General features: G+C 46.4%; 1 protein-coding gene across 3 annotated transcripts in view; it reads right to left on the bottom strand.

Annotated features, from left to right (window-relative positions):
- Window positions 1–133: 133 nt before the first annotated feature.
- PIAS4 (protein inhibitor of activated STAT 4) overlaps window positions 134–18,118 on the bottom strand; it is a 30,019-nt gene continuing 12,034 nt past the window's right edge. Inside the window, exons 4-12 of one of the 3 annotated variants that reach the window (XM_019556974.1) lie at window positions 16,329–16,463; window positions 11,205–11,246; window positions 10,713–10,803; window positions 10,067–10,195; window positions 9,869–9,974; window positions 5,055–5,128; window positions 4,662–4,822; window positions 1,581–1,711; window positions 134–757 (exon numbers count right to left, since the gene is read on the bottom strand). In XM_019556974.1, coding sequence (XP_019412519.1) covers window positions 552–757; window positions 1,581–1,711; window positions 4,662–4,822; window positions 5,055–5,128; window positions 9,869–9,974; window positions 10,067–10,195; window positions 10,713–10,803; window positions 11,205–11,246; window positions 16,329–16,463 — 1,075 coding nt within the window. In that variant the 3' untranslated portion in view covers window positions 134–551. Of the gene's footprint in view, window positions 758–1,580; window positions 1,712–4,661; window positions 4,823–5,054; window positions 5,129–6,040; window positions 6,451–9,868; window positions 9,975–10,066; window positions 10,196–10,712; window positions 10,804–11,204; window positions 11,247–16,328; window positions 16,464–18,118 lie in introns of those variants that run through there. The other 2 variants (XM_019556975.1, XM_019556976.1) reach the window with 2 other exon arrangements.

Here is an 18,118-nt window from a genome sequence, read left to right as displayed (position 1 = left end):
AAAAAAAAAGAAACAAAAAAGAAAAAAAAAAAAAGAAAGAAAGGAGATCTAACTTTGCTGGGGTTCTATCAACCTCCCCCCCTTCTCTTCCCCACCCCAACCCACCCATTCACATGTCCAGCAAAACTTTATCAGGAATGGTTATTTAACAAGACAATAAAAATGCACACAGCTTTGGAGATGCACTGGAGTTAGACGTCCTGTTGGTTTTCAGGTGAACTCCACTGATTCAAACCGTACTGGTGAAGGGCAGTTGAGATCAAGTTAGCTCTGGATCTTGACTGCCTGGCTTAAGACACTTTTCCTTACTTCAGACTCTGGTTCAGGTTGAGCTGGCAGAGCTCAGGTCAGGCTTTTAGTGGGGCAGTTTTTCAACCAAGAAGCAGCTCAATGGTTTTATTTTTCATTTTAATGGTTAACTCGGAATAGGAAAGTCAAAAGGAGACCAGGGAGGAAGGGAGATGAGGTGAGAGGTCCTCTCCCACCTCCAGTTTAGTAAGCACCAGAGTATTCAAGTCTGTCCATTCAGAGATTCAGAGCTACTTCCGCAGTCAGCAGGCAGAAACTAGATCTTTCTCGTAAGAGCAGCGTCGTTTCGGTTGGGGTCCATCATCGTCGTCATCCTCCTCCTCGTCTTCTTCCTCCTCCTCTTCTGATGATGAGCTGTCCAGTGTTAAATCCACCACATCAGCAGTGACCTTGCCATTCTCACCATTACTATTGGGAGTGGGCAAGAGCCCATTCACATCTGAGGAACCTGGGAATAAATGGACTTCAATTAGAACATCTAGGAATTAGATGTTAAATAAATGGACCACAATTAGAACATCTATTATACTCCCCAGAGCCAATACCCCTTGGCAGGCCCTGCATCCCCATACAGTATCTGGGGAAGTGACAGAGAGAACCCATTCCTCAGGGAAAGTCGTATGAAGAAAGATCTACTTCATGTGAAGTCCACTGTATCTTTGTAAACCAATGAAATAGTAAAATACTTTCTAGGATACCCCCCAAAAGTTCATCTGATCATCTTCTGCTCAAACTACCAATGGGAAGCATTTGCAGAAGTGTATGAAGCCCTTCAGTTAAAAGGGAAAAAACCCCCTCAGATATATACAAGCAGGTTCTGGCAAAATCCCCATTCATGGAACATCAGATCTTCCCTTGTCCCCAGTCAGAGGAGTTAGAATAGTTTGGTGTTTGGTCCAAAAGCATGCATGCCAGAATTAGTTCTGCACCACTTTGAAGCCATACCTAAACTATTCACTTGGACTTGGTAGTTAAACCATTAGAGAATGAAATTGTTCAAAGGATTCAATGACCCCATCCATAATGATCGTCTTACTGGTCAGACGCATTGGGCTTCTCTGTGACGCCAACTTACTCCTTTGTATGGAGAGAGGAAAAAAAAAACCCTATTGGCTGCCTGGTTGTTTACTCAATCGGGTGACCTACTGTTTCCAACACTGATCAAGCACCCCTTAGCAAGCTGGGGGCCCATAATTTTGTATCACAAAATCATTTGTGCAAGTTTCCTAGAGCTCAGCATATTAATTTCCTTTGCCCCATGCCATATGTACCTAGTACTAGTATTGGACACTGAGGGCTGCAGCTTCTCTCCTTCTCAGCTCTTATTGGACACCAGGAACCATCCGCCATGTATTCTATTTCGTCTGCATCCTCACATTCTGTCAGTATCTTTGACAACAGCCTGAAAAGGAAACAAGATGCTATCTATTAACCTTCAGGCAATCAGCAGAGCACCGTGGCAGTATGTCATTAAGTTGGATCCTCACCTTACATGGCCCTACAGCTTAATCCAAGAGAAATTTGGTGACAGGGCAAGGTTACAAAACAAAACATTTCTTGATCACAAAATCCTTTTTTCCCCATAAAGGAACCATAGTATAGGTTCTAACAGTGAACCTTCATCCCAAAACCATTCCACCCTGACAATGTGCTTAAATAATAAAGCAGAGACAGGGTCCAAGTGAGAGAGCAGTCTCTATGCTCAGTTCACTGCCTTGCCTCTCAAGGCTGACAGTGAAGAGAATTACTGCAGGTGGATGGTTTTGTGATGAAGGCTTTCAACCGAGTGGACTGAAACACCAGCTCAGCCATAATATCAAGCCCAGGCTGAAGTCCTCACGCCTCACCAGGTCATCAGATCCTCCAGAATGTTGAGACTGTAATTCCATGACGTTAGAGGCAAGAATTCTTGCAGGTGATCTCTTTTATTGGACTTGAGACAGACAAAGGCAAGTTTTTGGGTATCACAGTACCCCTCCTCAACCCGCCGAGAGGAGCAGAACCAAACAGCAGACTGAACAAAAGCTTGTGTAAAACTCAGTATGTAAACAAATGTGGGAGATAAGAGCGATTGGGTAGCCAACAGGCAGGAGAGAGGCAATAAAAACCTGATAAAAAGAGGAACAAGGTTGTTCAGGAGGGTCATTATCACCTGGGATCTACAGATGGCCTGTATCAGGTAGATTATAATTGGCCATAAAGTCACTGTCTATGGTGTTAAAACCCTGGTACTTAGGTCTCAAGCTTCTCCTGTAAGGGTGCGGGTAGGTTTCCTTTGAGCACAAGAACTGTGCAGTCAGACAGCGAGCGATTGTTTTCTGTGAAAAATGTTCTCCTACTTGTGTTTCAGGGTCTCTCTTCTTAATCTTTTGTCTGTGCTCATTCATTCTGGTGCATAACTTCTGTCTGGTTTCAGCTACATATTTGCTAGGAGGGTATCTGGTGCACTAGGTCTAACTTCTCTAGTCCTTTGTGCTGCTGCCCAGACAATATTCGTATGACGAGACGCACAAAGCTCACAGGATAACTGGTGTACATGCATCAAAATTAACACATTAAGATAAATTAGATGCTCTTAATAGACTGAGAAATAGGCATGAAATATTACCTTCTTTGCTCTTTACAAGTCCACATACTGGATTTCCTAAGCTACTGCTGAAATCTTTAGGGACACCATAATGTATGCAACTGCTTCCTGTTAGAGGCTGTACCAGGCAATGGGTGGGGAGGAGAAAGGAGGACAACAAGAACTTTTTTCCCCAGCAGCCCACTATCATAATAAGAAATGGCCATCTCTTTTTCTGAAGTCCCTGGTCTCTAAGTCCAGGTTACTCTTCTGGTTCACTCCATCTTCTTTTACCACTGTTCAACTCTCAGCACTTGCTTTCCAAATGCACCTGAAGGCCATTTATATTTACAGAGGCTGTCTACAAGTCTGGTTCTGGAAAGCCTCATTCCCTCTTCCACTTTAAAAATGTGACCCAAACTCATTTGGATGGTTTGCAGCCCAAAAAGAGGCATCTGTAGGTTTCCATTTTAATAACCTGGCTCTTACTGCATTGTAGGCATAGGAAAAGGAGTCTAGGGACAGCCGTCAGATTTCTCACTGGTGTTACAAGTACAGTTTAGAGGGTCGTTGATCTAAACACCTAAAACTTCACTGTTTGCTTAAAGAGCTTCTCAGAAATCCAGAAAAACAACTATTGTAGTTAGAACAAAGATAATCCAGCTCTTAACATGAAACCCCTCAAATCAAACAGGAAGGGTACTTGTTCCTCCTTTCAAAACCAGAAGCTACTCGGCACCATAAACAGACAAGTTCTTTTGATTCACAGAACGCTCCAAAATGTATTTTGGTTGTACCGTCTCCATCTACTGGCAGGGAGGAGCCCTACCTGTGCATCTAGACTGATACCAGATAATAAAGAATGAAGCATAAGCTTTTTTAATTAACCTAGGCCAAAGACTAAAAGTAAATAGTATTTCAAATACATGTTAGAGAAAAAAAAAATCATGATAAAAAAAAAAGCCAGGGAAAATATGGTTTAAGTGAGACTTCAAGAACCCTGAATCTTCTAAAGTCTGGGTATTTGTGAGGTACATGAAATATCTTAATCTTGCCCCTTCAGGAAGATTTCTACCCTTTATCTTGTTCCTTATATAGGTAGCTAATGAAACAGCCAGAACAATAATATTGAGTACTTTAAGGAGTTCCCAGTCTGCAGCTACAGAAACTGCACTTGCGCAGCTTGAACCAAAAGCATCAAATATGTACCAGAGATCTCTGGTTTAAAACTGCATTTGTACCTCAATGGAGCTAGCTCTGCATCTAGAGATATGCGAGTGAAAGGCTGGCATTTAGAATCATTTGACCCAAACCGATGACATGTCGAGAACTGCTTGTTGGGTGCCAACATCATGCATGATAAGGCTTTTAATGAAGGAACGGGAGAAGAATACATGCGAAAGGCAATCTGTCCTGACAACAGCATGTAAAGACGTTTCAGTTGCTGAACTACAAATGATAAACAATAGCTCATGGTAAAGTAAAGCACCCTTGTTTTGTCAGTCTCCAGTCAGATAGTGCATATGAATGAGAAGGTGGCACAAGTTTTATTTTGGCAGCAGTTTACAGAAAGCTGGTTGAGAAACTATAAAACCAAGTCACAAATTTTGGCATCAGCATTGTCTCACCCAAATTAAGAGCAACTGGAACTGTAATATGTTTACACTTCATTTAGAAGTGGTGTTGGATCAGATACAGAGCTAAAAAAATTATAAAAATCACAGTGGGGAAGAGAAGAGGGCTGGAGAGAAGCGAGTGAAGAGATGGTGCAAGAAGGCAAACTCACCCATCAATTATTAGCTGGTCATAGGGCGCTGGCTTGTCACACACAGGGCACATCCACGTGGGCTTCTTCTCATTCATCTGTAGGTAAAAGACTGCGTCGAAGCACTGCAGATGCGCACAGGTCTCGGCTCGACAGGGGACAGAAAGTCGCATCTTCACCAGCTAAAGGGACCAATCGCAGGCAGATCAATAAGAAATCCTACCACAACATCAGAGCCTTCCCCTCCCAAAATGAATACGTGTGTGTAGACAGATGGTTTTGGTGCCAATATGCAAGAAACTGCTTAAGGGGCAACTGGTAAAGGCAAAGATTTATTATCCTGCAATGGTGGCTTGGGTAACAAACTAGGACATCTCATATTAGTAGCTGGAATTGCAGTGCAGCGAGACTTACTGGACAAATGAGTGACACTCGAACACCTGTGGTAGCAATTTCACTGTCTGGATCCAAGCGCAATTTCTCTTTTACTGCATTCAGAAACACAAAAAAGGATAAAATTAACACACAGCTCCATTTAACCATGACCATTACGTGTGGGGAAAACTGCTGATGCCAGAAATGTATCTGGTACATTCTCCAAAAGATGCAAATGCATTTCAACCATGGAGAGTAATTGCTACTAGGCAAGGACAGAATGGCAGAGAGATGACTTGGACTAGGTCTTGCTTTCTGGGACCAATGGACCATGGTCAACCCTCAAAATTTTTCACAGATGACTAAGAATGCAAATCAAACAATGGAAAAGTGCATCACAGCACTCAGACCTACTGTAACCTGTAATTTGTGAGCCATTTGCCACCATTTCATGGAGCAGTTCTTGATACCACTGGTTCAGAAGGTTCTTGGCTAAATAGACAGGGACAACAGGAAAAAAAAATACACGAGAAGGGAGCAGCTCTCTCTCATGTAAAAGTCATGCTAAGGTGTAGGTCACCAACAGTCGGTGTTCAGCTTCGTCCCCCTGCCCTACAGAACTAGGAGGCTCCAAGACAGCAGCTCCTAAACTGTGGGTCACGACCCCAAGTGGGGTTGCAACATCAGTGGTTGGGGTCATGAGATTTCTGAGCCCACCGTGGGGTACAGGACTGCAACGGGGCTGGACCAGCTTCAGGCAGAAGCTGCTTCCACAGCCCAGCAGGCGGGACCCAGCACAGGAGGGAGCATTACACTGTCACGGCTGCCAAGGCAAAGTGCAGCAGCAGCAGCAGCATGGAGTTGTGCCCCCACTGCTGGGTAGGAGGCGCCTGCATCCTCCCCCTCCTCCCCACGGGCTCTGCTCCAGCAGCTGGGGCTTGGGTGCTGCTGGGGGAGCTGGCAGAGATAGTGGGGGTATGGGCCCTGGGGCACCTGGGAGGCTGTGGGTCAGGAGTGAGGCACCATGCTGAAGTCTAGGAAGCACTGCCTTAAGATATGCACTCTTCCTTCTGTTTGTTTGGTTACACCAGCAGTTAGAGAGAAGATGTAGACAAAAGACATTACAGAACTGCACTGTATTTCTGAGATCGGGTTAACCTAAAATATCTGGTCAAGTGGGATGTAAACTCACTCCATCCTGAGACCAGGGCAGAGACTGGATAGTTGTGAGACAACCGGGTCAAGGTCACACCTACTTTTCAAAGGAGATCAAATTAAGGTGCAGAAGAAATCATCACTGTAGACAGGCAAGTGCTGTGCCAAGTCCACTCAGCTTCCCCAGCCTCACTTGAGCTGAACTGGCCTGTCTCAGCTGCTAGCGGGCCACAGTGCTGCAGTTGACCAACATGCTGAGCTAGCTTCCCATCTCCAGAACCTGTGTACACATTTAGGCTGCAGCTGTGGCATAAGTATGCACAAAGGCTCCTCCAGCGGGCCATCCACAGAGCACGCAATGCGGGAGGTTGAGCCAAAATGCCATTAATGAAGCAGGCAGATTATATCTGAAAGGACTCGGCACATCAGGACAAGAGACAGGGAGTTCAGATTCTGTTGTAGCCAATTGATGTCAGAAACTAATGGGGCTGCAGATAGGCTCTCACTGTGCTCTTGCCTCAGTGACTACAGAGGCATTTTCTGGAGGAACATCTTTTTTAAAAATCAGGGGTGCTGGAGAACAGAGGCCAAATACACCACTATATAAGCACAATTATAGAAGCTATTAGCACTGCTGTTATAATGATCTATTACCCTTCCTGCAGCCTCTCTCACTGGAGTGATTTCCCATTTTGACTGTTGCAGATCACAACAAAATGCAATTAGATATTGATTCTAAAGGCAGCTTTGTAGCAAGCAGCTCTATGGTGAAAGGCAGTTATGCAACTAACCTGTAAGAATTTATGGGGTATTTTTGTGCCATTTCAGCCACGCTAAAATTATCCTCAATTTAAAACATTATGTTTTGCCAAGAGTTAACCCATATTTTGTCCAGTCACAGCAGCCCCTGTGCATCTACTCCTGAGTCATGGGGGTGAGGAGGAAAGAGACCTCCTAAGGAGCCATTAACCAGAACCAAGATTCGCTTTTAAAACAGATGCCTTAAGCCTGGCTCTTAAATCCACAGTTCAGTATCTGATTACGTAGCCTGATGTTCAGACAATGTTCCTAAGTGAATGCACCTAAGGAAGATAAGTCAGCAAAGGGAGTCAAGCTGAAGCATTAGTGCTTACTGGAAGACAGATGAGCAGAACCTGGAACTCGTTGTGGAATGATCGTTAAAGCTACAGCAGCAGGGTTTAAGCTACTGTTTCTTGCATACTTCATGTACCTTGTCCTGCAAAAATCACCCTCAAAAAGCTGGGGTGCATGTGTTAAATGGAAAAGCTGACTTTCTGCCTGGGGTTGGAAGCATTTGGATTAGATTTGGACTCCACTGTGCAGCAGCTGTGATATTACTGTTCGGGCAGCTGAGGGAGCCAATTGACTTAATGGCTCGCTGTTCCTCACACTACAGGTGTTAACAATGTTCACTCCTTTTTTAATGGTCTTGTTCCACTAATCAAGTCAAACTTGAGGGAATTTTGCTGGCTGCTCCTGGTCCGTTTCATAGCCTCTAATCTCTCTTTTCAAAAATCACAGGCCCACCTGTGGAGATCAGTCTTCAGCATCAGCTAGGGATTCAACTCTATTTATGCAGGAAAAGGAACTCAAGTCAGCTGAAGATCAGGTTGTGCCCCTGCTCTATGCAGCCATGACTCCGGAGAAATCTTTCCCCTTCATTCTGGCTTTCAACAAGGTGCAGATGAAATATGGGGGCACGTGTATGCCAGAAAATACAATATTTGGTTTTGCCAGATTCAGAGAGCCATAAAGAAGAGTTTAAGGCAAGCAAAAGCAATGTGATCAGAAAATAAGGCAAAGAGCCTCCAATTTGAATGAAAAGATTTAGAAAAATAATCCATCTTTGCCACCTAAATGAAACCAAGTTCAATTAGAGCAGTGGTTCCCAACCTTTTTAGACGCGAAGCACTTCTCTGAATGTGTCAGCTCTTAGCTTTCACTCCTTTTTCGACCACAGAAACATAATAAAGCAATTCTTCTGTTGCCAAACAGCTCAAAGATCACAACAGGTCAAAGACGTTTTTGATATTATGGCATCCAATCAGAAATCTCTGCATCTTGTTAGTCACGTGTAGATGTCTGCACGCATAACAAAGCCAATATTGCATAGCACCCTTAAAAGGATCTGTTGGGAGCCTGAAGTGCAAGTCTGATTTAATGGAAAAAAGTGGAAGGCAGGAGGCCTGTTTGCAGAATCTCTGCTGGCTGCTCTAAAACAGGACGAAACACTCTTCTAGAAGTAACAGGACACAATGTTCTACTCACATTATCCAAAACTTTGTTCCAAAGAAAGTGTTGGGGTCAGAGGGAAATGATAGGCTCTTGAAGGCATTCATCTTGTGACATAAAACCAAAATTGCATCTTCTGCTCAACTCATCTGAAGGTACCACTAGGGAGTAGAAGTGGGAGCACAGCCAACTGCCAAAGCTGACCTGAAATTTCTTTTTGCATCAGCCAATGGCTGCCAGAGATTTTTAACCATTTGCTGTTTGTCCCCCCGCCCCTCACGCTCAGGTTGCCAGATGTTCTGTAAGACTGCTAATCCCATTGACAATTATTCCTGAATAACCAATGTCTCAGCCAGAATACCTTGTTAGAGAAGTTCAGCATTTCTATTTGCACCATGCTTGGGCAGAGCTGGGAGTGACGAACAAAGTACAAAATCTGTATTTGCACACAGAGATAGTCCGAAAGAGATTCATACAAATGGATGTTTAGTTAAAACATTGCTGTGTACCAAAGAAATGCGGATTTAATCTTTAAAGAGCAATTCTCTATAGCTAGTGAGATCTGAGGCACTGGTGAGGCAGTTTTCTCCTATACATTTAATAGATCACGGGATTGTATTTTCTGGGCCTCAAGAGTGGTCTGTGATTAGCAGTTAAAAATTATGCCAATGAAATTAAATCGGCCTCTTGTAAAGAAGTAGGTGCTAAGACTATTCCCTATGTCATTTGGAAATTTTGAACAATCTCAAGTAAATTACTCAGACTCCTAGGAGCCAAAGGCAAGACCTTCACTTTGAGAGGTTATTTCCCCTAAGACTTACAATAAGGTTTTGCATTTGGTTTATACCACAATAATTTACCTGGATAGTCTGGGACAAGCATCTCTTGGGGATCAGCTCTATCATAGCATTTGAAAAGAGTGGTGATGAAACACTGCTTCCAGCCCCTACAATTCCTCAGGGGCTGGCAGCAGAATATTTGCACAGGATGGATGTTTGCTCCACAACACTCCACTGGAAAGACTGCACATCAAGGCTGAGGAGCTCTGGCAGAGTTTCTTGCCTTAAAATGATTCAGATGAAGGCAGGAAGTCACCCATGTAAGAATGACACTGACCCTCAGCAACTCACTCAACAAGACCTAGGGATGAATTTTAAATCTGTCATAGATTCTATGGAGCCACAGAAAAATACATGCTGCAGAAGCTATTTCTGCAGAGATCTGGGGAAATTTGCTGTGTTCAACATACAGCGTAGCAAATTCACAGATTTGAAAGTGGGTTTGTCACAGAATTGGACAGGCAGATCCTATAGACGACGGCAGTTTCTCACAATTTGTGGTGCCCCAACTTACTGGCTTTTTTCAGTTGGAGGGAGGACATAATGCACGTGACATGGACTAAAAGTAACCACTCATTCAGTCTCTTAACAGCTTCACACACTCACCAAGTGTCTTGCAGAGTTCTGGGTGCTTGACTCCAATAGTTTTCAACTTCTGCAGCAATTCTGCTGAAGTCAACTGTCGCACTAAGTACAGACCCACTGAATAACTCTGGAGACAAAAAAAAAAAAAATGTGGGGAGAGCATTCTTTCTCATCCTCTCATGCTGGCTTAATTCCCAAATCACCCTCTTTGGCATTTACCTTTCCATAATTCCCCCAGGTGACAGTGATACGATTGGTTGCTCCAGACAGGTACAGGAGATGTGTAAGGTTAATGGGACGACAGGGCCTCTTTGGCTCCACTCCTGGCTTGTTTGATGGATAATAGCCCTAGGGGACAGACAGATAGTTTTTTTTTTTCCCCATAGTAGCGTCCGATTCCCTCCCCCCCCCCTACATTTTTGAGCAAAAGGACACACCTCTTCTGTTAACCAGTGTTGCAAAATTCTAGTCACCTAAAGTCTTTTCTAAGGAAAGAAAATTAATTGCTTTGCTTCCTTCTTATGATCAGCCACAGCAGAGAGCAAGAGGGTAGATACCGACCTTCACAGCAGCATGGCAAGAATATGGGTTCACAGGATTTCAGAGAGCTTAAGGTCAGAGGGAACTATTTAATTATCTCGCCTGACCTCCTGTTTACATTAGAGGCCATTTCATGTCCCCCAACCATGCCATTATTAAACTACAAACCAAATTCATCATGCAGTTAGCTTTAAAAGTCAGAACAAGATACTTTTAGCACCCTAGCGCCTCGCCTCTCTCGCTTTAATCAACAAGCAGCTTCCATTTAAATCTCACAAGTTCTCTTTGTGCTGTAAAGTAACTTGTCATGCCTGGGCTGACTTACCGGCACCGAGCAGTAACTATGATTCACTTTCACTGCGATGTTTGGAGGGTACTGATCCTCCTGAGGGGAGCTAGTGTCTGTGTAGCAGATTCTGGAAAGAAATGGGGCACCTTTAAATAGCTCCCTTCTATCTATGTCCAAATATTACCACCTTCGCCAGCTGCCAGCCGGACCAATCCACACCAAACCAACAAGCCAGTAATCACCCCCCAGGACCCGGTACACAGCTGTGAAACAGACTTTGATAAACCAGCATCTTCTATCGACATAGCAACTCAACTGCCAGATAGAAAAGATAGAGGGTCAAACTAACAGAGAGCCAAAGTGGATACTTGTCCCATCCCTGGGAACAAGGGCTTTGCTCAGAGCGATAGTTATTTTAGCAGCTACTGCCCACAGAGAGCTGGCACTGCTGCCATGCTGTGCTCGTGCGTTCCCTCCCCCAGAGCGCTGCCTCATGGGTTTAATTAATTCCCTGCCATCCGGACTTACCTTAGCACAACCTGAACCGATTTCACACCGGGTTGCAACTCCCTGATAAAAACAAACAGAAGACAGGATTCCATGTAACGCTTCTTTTTCCCCCAACCAAGTCACAGAGTTTTAGATTATTCAAAATGGAAAAGGTGTAAAAAACCATTCACTTGTCAGAGCTTCTCTTACAGAATTCACTGAGTTTCGAAAAGAAAAACAGCTTTCCAGGCCTCGTGCACTGGCTCCAAGCTGTCATATTTGGATTTCCAAAAGAACATAAAAGATGGTGAAGAAAAAAAAGAAAGAAAAACCCTTGGTTTTTTTCTCACCAAAATATGATAACAATGGAAACACTACTACTGATGGTAAATTTTGTGAGACGTTTCCAGCCCACCACACTCACGATCTAGATTATCATTTTCAGAGTTGTTGACAAAGCTATTTAACACCCTCTTTGTTCAATTATTCCATGTAAGCCGATTCTTGAAAACCGAAGAATCCGAGTATTATGGCAGGGTCAGAATGACTGTGAATGCAGTTAGCTTCAATAGCACTGTGCAGAGAATCCTAGGAAGTTAGGACTGGAAGGGACCTCAGTCCAACCCCCTGCTCAAGGCAGGGGCATCCCCAACCCGATTATCCCAACCAGGCCTTTGTTAAGCCGGGTCTTAAAAACCTCCAGGGATGCAGATTGCACCACCTCTCTAGGTAACACGTTCCAGTGCTTTACTACCCTCCTAGTGAGAAAGTTTCTCCTAATATCCAACCTAAACTTCCCTTGCTGTAACTTGAGATCATTGCTCCTTGTTCCATCATCTGCTACCACTGAGAACATCCTCTTGGCAACCCCCTTCAGGTAGTTAAAGGCTCCTATCAAATCTCCACTCAGTCTTCTCTTTTGCAGACTGAATCAGCCCAGGTCCCTCGGCCCTGAACCGTTTCATTGCTCTCCGCTGGACTCTCTCCAACTTGTCCACATCCTTTCTGTAGTGGGGGCCCAAAACTGGACACAGGACTCCACATGTGGCCTCACCAGTGCTGAATAGAGGGGAATAATTGCTTCCCTCAATCTTCTGGCAACACTTCTATACCAGTGCATGGGATTCTTCTGTCCCAAGGACTTTGTACTTGTCCTTCTTGAACACCTTGTAAGATTTCTTTTGGCCCAATCCTCCAATTCATCCAGGTCACTCTGAACCCTAGCCCTGTACTCTACTACTTGGCCCCAGCTTGGTGTCATCAGCGAACTTGCTGGGAGTGCAATTCATCCCATCTTTCAGATAGTTAATAAAGATGCTGAACAAAACCGGCTCCAGGACTGACCCCTGGGGCACTTCACTTGATACCAGCTGCCAGCTAAACATTGAGCCATTGAGTCTGACAATCCAGCCAGCTTTCTATCCACTTTACAGTCTGTTCATCCAACCCGTACTTCTTCATCTTGCTTGCAAGAATGCTGTGGGAAACAGTATCAAGAGCCTTGCTAAAGTCAAGGTATATTATGTCCGCTGCTTTCCCCGCATCCACAGAGCCCGTCATCTCAATCAGTTGGTCAGGCATGACTTGCCCTTGGTGAATCCATGCTGACTGTTCCTAATCACCTTCTCCTCCAAGTGCTTAGAGGACCTGCTCCATGATTTTTTCCAGGGACTTAGGTGAGGCTGACTGGTCTGTAGTTCCCTGGGCCCTCCTCCTTTCCTTTAAGATGGACGGGCACTATATTTGCCCTTTTCCAATAGTCTGGTACCTCCCCCAATCACCACAAGTTTTCAAAGATGATGGCCGTCAGCTCTACAATCACATCAACCAACTCCCTCAGCACCCTTGGGTGCATTCCGTCCAGCCTCATGGACTTGTACACGTCTTGGTTTTCTAAATTGTCCTTAACCTGTTCTTTCACCACTGCTGGCTACTTGCCTTTTCCCCAAACTGTGCTGCCTGGTGTGGTAGTCTGGGAGCTGACCTTGCCTGCGAAGACCAAGGTTAAAAAAAAGACCGAGTATTTCAGCCTTTTCTTCATTGTCTGTCACTAGGTTGCCTCCCCCATTCAGTAATGGACCTAACACTTTCCCTAACCTTCCTCTTGTTGCTAACATACTTGTAGAAACCCTTCTTGTTACCGTCGCATCCCTTGCTAGCTGCAACTCCAGTTGCACTTTGGCCCTTCTGACTTCAGCTCTGCACGCCCGAGCAATAATCTTATATTCCTCCCTAGTTATATGTCCAAGCTTCCACCTCTTGTAAGCTTCCTTTTTGCATTTCAGCTCACCGAAGAGCTCTCTGCTAAGCCAAGCTGGTTGCTTGCCACATTTGCTATTCTTCCTGTGTGTTGTGATAGTTTGTACCTGTGCCCTCAGTAAGGTTTCTTTAAAATACAGCCAGCTCTCCTAGCCTCCTCTCCCCCTCAGCCTGGCCTCCCAGGGGATCCTGCTCATCAGTTCCCTGAGGGAGTCGAAGTCTGCTTTTCTGAAGTCCAGGGTCCATACTCTGCCGCTCTCCTTTCTTCCTTTCCTCAGGATCCTGAACTCAATCATCTTGTGGTCACTGCTGCCCAACTGCTGTCTACTACTACATTCCCCACCAATTCTTCCCCATCTGTGAGCAGCAGGTCAAGAAGAACATGGCCTCTAGTTCACCACTTGCACCAGGAAGTTGTCTCTAACGCTCTTTAAAAGACTCCTGGATTGCCCATGCACTGTCAGGGTGACTGATGTTCCCATGAGAACCAGGGCCTGTGATCTGAAAGCTTTTGCTAGTTGTCTGAAAAAAGCCTCATCTACCTCATACTCCTGGTCTGGCACACTCACCACATCACCCTTGTTGCTCTCCCCTCCTTAACCCAGAGACTTTCAACAGGCCTATCTCCAGCCAGCTTCATACCAGAGCTCTAAGCAGTCATATGGCCCTTTTACATACAGTGCAACTCCTCCTCGCCTTCTCCCCTGCCTGTCCTTCCTGAACAGCTTGTACCCATTCATGACAGTGCTCCAGTCCTGCGAGCTCCCACCACGTCTCTGTTATTCCATCATGTCATAGTACCATGACTACGCAAGGACTTCCACTTCTTCCTGCTCGTTTCCCAGACTCCATGCATTTGTGTACAGGGACCTGAGGTAACTAGTCGATTGCCCCGATTTCTCAGGAAGTAGGAAAGCACCTCCCCTGTTGCCCCCTCCTGCGTGCTCTTCCTTTGAGTCTTCTGCTTCCCGGCTTACTTCAGGGCTTTGGTCTCCATCCTCCGGTGAACCTAGTTTAAAGCCCTCCTCACCAGGTTAGTGAGCCTCTCTGCAGAGATGCTCTTCCCTCTTTTTGTCAGGTGGAACCCATCTCTTCCTAACAATCCTCCTTCTTGAACAACATCCCATGGTCAAAAGCTGAATCCCTGCTGGCAACACTACCTGTGCAGTCATGTATTGATCTGCAGGATGCATCTTCTCCTGCCAGGGCCCTTTTCCTTAACCAGAAATAGAGCCCTGCAGTCACTCTTGATCTGCTCAGGGTCTGCCCTGGCAATACCACTGGTGCCCATATGGATAAGCAGCATGGGGTAGTAGCCTGAGGGTTGGGTAGGTCTCAGTCATCCTTCTGGGACATCTTAGATCCAGGCTCGTGGTACGTAGCAGATCCCCAGGACAACAGGTCAGACTGGAACATGGATTCCTCCTTCCCCCACAGAAGGGAGACTCCAACCACCACCATCTGTCACCTCCTCTTCATGGAAGCAGCCTCAATTCTCTCCACCTTGGGGACTTCTGGCCTGGCCTCTTCCCCTTATGGAACATGCTCCTCCTCCTCTGTTGTTAGTGCACGATATTTGTTCTCCAGGTAAACTACTGCACATGGGGATGACAACTTTTTTGCTGCCAGAAGATACAAGCTGCCACCTTCCTGCGAGTCCGGGCTCTCTTCCTCTTCCAGCACCACCTCTGGCAGTCCTTCCTCCAGTCCTAGAGGTTTCCTCCAACATGGAACGGATGAAGTCCTCATGGCAGAGGATGCTCAGGAGCCTTGCTAACCCCCTCCTGTAGCTCTCTTGCCTTCTCCCTGAGAGACACCACCAAAAGGCGCCACTCACATCACAGGCACTCCTCCACCTGGCTTTATGCAGAAACAGGACCCAGGAGTCCTGTGTGGCCCCCACTGCCCCAAAATCACAGATGGACCCCAGGAGTCTTGACCCTCCGGATGGTGCATGGACGGGCTCCCACACTCCCATAGGTGACTGGTTTCTGGTTTCTCACACTCTCGTCCTGGGGCAGGGACCCTGGGAGGAAGCTTCAAGGGGATAGCAGTGAGGGCCAGAGCATGGCAGGACTTCCTGAGAGCACCTGAAATGGTCCCATGCCAGGTGCTGTACAAACCCAGAGCAGAAAGACTGATCCCTCCCCCCCAGCCCTGTATCTGCTTAGCCAGGGCATCCCCTGACACAGGAAGGAATCTGCAAGCTGCAGTCTGCACAGCACCAGACCAGGACCTGGGTGGAAGCTGCAACCATGTGTGGTCCTGCCTGGACAGATACCTCACAGGCGGAAGCAGAGGAAGAGCTGGAAGAGGCAGAGGCTCTGGGATTGCAGTGCCCTCCAGCTACGTCTCTGGGTCTCCTAATCTGCAGCCTCTCGCTTCTTGCCTCTCTTTCCAAGCAGACCTTCTCTAGCAAACTCCTCTGCAGATGGCCTCTTTGCTCTTCCTTGATCTGAAGGGTTTCCTTTTCCCTGCAAACTCTTTCCTCTCAGCAAGCTTATAGTAAAGGAATGTGAGAGAGATTCCAAGCAAACTCCCCCTTGCTCTGGACTCTAGTTAAACAAGGGGCTTAAGTCTTGGTGTAGTTGCTGAGTTTTAGCTGCTAAAATAAAACTATGTAGATTAGTCAGTCCTAATTACCTATAAAAAGCAGCTTATCTTTCAGGCTCCCCTTCCAGGACAGGGGCAGCAAACTGACTAGCGAACTGCTTGCAAACTGTCCTGTTCATTTCTCCGTTTGCTGCTCCCCTGGTCGCTTGGACTGTCCAGGCTCCTTTGTCACACCCAGGCAGCAATCAATCGGCAATCAGTCCACTCAGCTGCTCAGAGCACAACCAAGCACATAAACCCACCAAACAGACCTCAGCAGGCCAAGCACACAGGCAACCCTGGCTGAGTTACCTTCCCGGAGCGGGATCTGATGCCTCGTGCTTGGTTCCGCTTCCCCTTCCTCCTCTTGCTCCCAGTGAACTGCTTGCAAACTGTCCAGTTTGCTTCTCCCTGTTTGCTGCTATCAAACAGGATTCTCCCTGTTCGCTGCATAGCAAACAGGATTTTAATACATCTCAAAAAAGCAACATATCAGACTAAACAGGCTCATTAATAAAGTTGTATACACAGGACAAGATCTATGCTTAACTTTTACACAGGATAAAGTGGAAGTACTAGATTAAACCCAACATTTTGCCTTGATTTCACAGTGAAGTGTTTCATGTTGTAATCCATCTTTTAACGGAACTCTTTAAAGATGAAAGGTGTCATTTCAGTGTGCAACTTGCAAGGAAGGGAGTTATTCTGGCAATTTTAGTCAGTCTGTATTCAAGCAGTACCAGAGAGGCAAAACCAACCTTGAATGACCATCATTACACCTGATCTGAAGCACTCACTAAAATCCCTCCTAGGAGCATGTGCTAAATTCAGATCAGATTACAGCTTATTAAAATCCCCTTGCAAATCCAAATATTCTTGGCTTTTCCTTTCTCAACATTCAGGAAACAAAATAAGCAACCTATTATGTCGTTCTAAAACAGGGGTGGGAAAAATATGGCCCAAGGGCTGGATCTGGCCTGCCAGGCAATTTAATTTGGCCTGTAGGCGGGTGCCTACCAATTCACTGTATCCAGCCCAGCCCCCCATGCTGTGCTCACATGGGGATGAGCCCCATTCATTCCTGTGAGGGCAATGCATGCCGCGCTCCCAACCACCCCTGCAGGATGGCCCTGACCCTGGCCCCGTGGGTAGGAAAGCAGCATCAGCGAGCGAGCTAAGAGTGGCGGCAGGCAGGAAGGGTGGTGACAAGGAAAAGCAGCAGCGGGGGAAAAGCGGTGGCAGTGGCAGGTGGCAGCAAAATGGCAGCTGAGTGGGAGAGTGGGGCCCACACAGTTGCTGGCAGGTGCCCAGGGCAGGGTGTCAGGAGTGCGGAGCCCAGGCTGGCAGGGTCCACCTGGCCCCACTGCACGGAGCTCCCCAGGGCTCGCATGCAGTTCTTGGGTTCTCTACCCAAGCCATGTGCCTCTGGAGGAGGAGCACTGTGCAGTGAAGCCAGCAGCCTGGCCCCATTCACTGCTACGTGCAGGGCATGGGGAATGGCAGGGACCTCTGTGCTATGGAGCCTGGCTGGCTTTGCCCCTCTCCCTGCAGCCCTAGCTGACTCCCATGACCTGCACCACAGGCTTCACCGCACAGGGCTCTCCCCAACAGCATGGGACTCAGACAGGGAACCTAGATATACACACATGAACACACGCACCCTCCCCTACACACACACATACACAGACCCCCACAAACCCCATACCCACCCACACACACCTACACATCCATATGCACCTCCCCATCCACACCCCCTCTACAACCTCCATAACCCACCCACAATATACAAGAGTAAGACTTCATTTTGAGATACTGTGTGATCACTTCTATATACATTACACAAATGCATGCAAATCAGAACAAAAAATACTTTTTGATTTTTTTTCTGGTTCCAAGATGGCACACCCCCCTCCCAAAAGAAGTCCTTTTGGGGGTAAGAGGAGGTAAGAGGAGGGATTTTTGGTGGCAGAGGTCAGGGGCTAGGGGCAAGACTTCCAGTCCCAGGGTGGCAATCAGGAGGCGGGGCACCTGTCAAGGGGCAGGGCTACCCTTGCGGCCCTCAAGAGCTCACCAAAAACTGAATAAGCAGCCCTCCAGCCAAA

This window comes from Crocodylus porosus, unplaced genomic scaffold (assembly GCF_001723895.1).
Source record: "Crocodylus porosus isolate Cpor-Errol unplaced genomic scaffold, CroPor_comp1, whole genome shotgun sequence".
Taxonomy (NCBI): domain Eukaryota; kingdom Metazoa; phylum Chordata; order Crocodylia; family Crocodylidae; genus Crocodylus; species Crocodylus porosus.
This window is presented reverse-complemented; position numbering and strand designations above follow the sequence as displayed.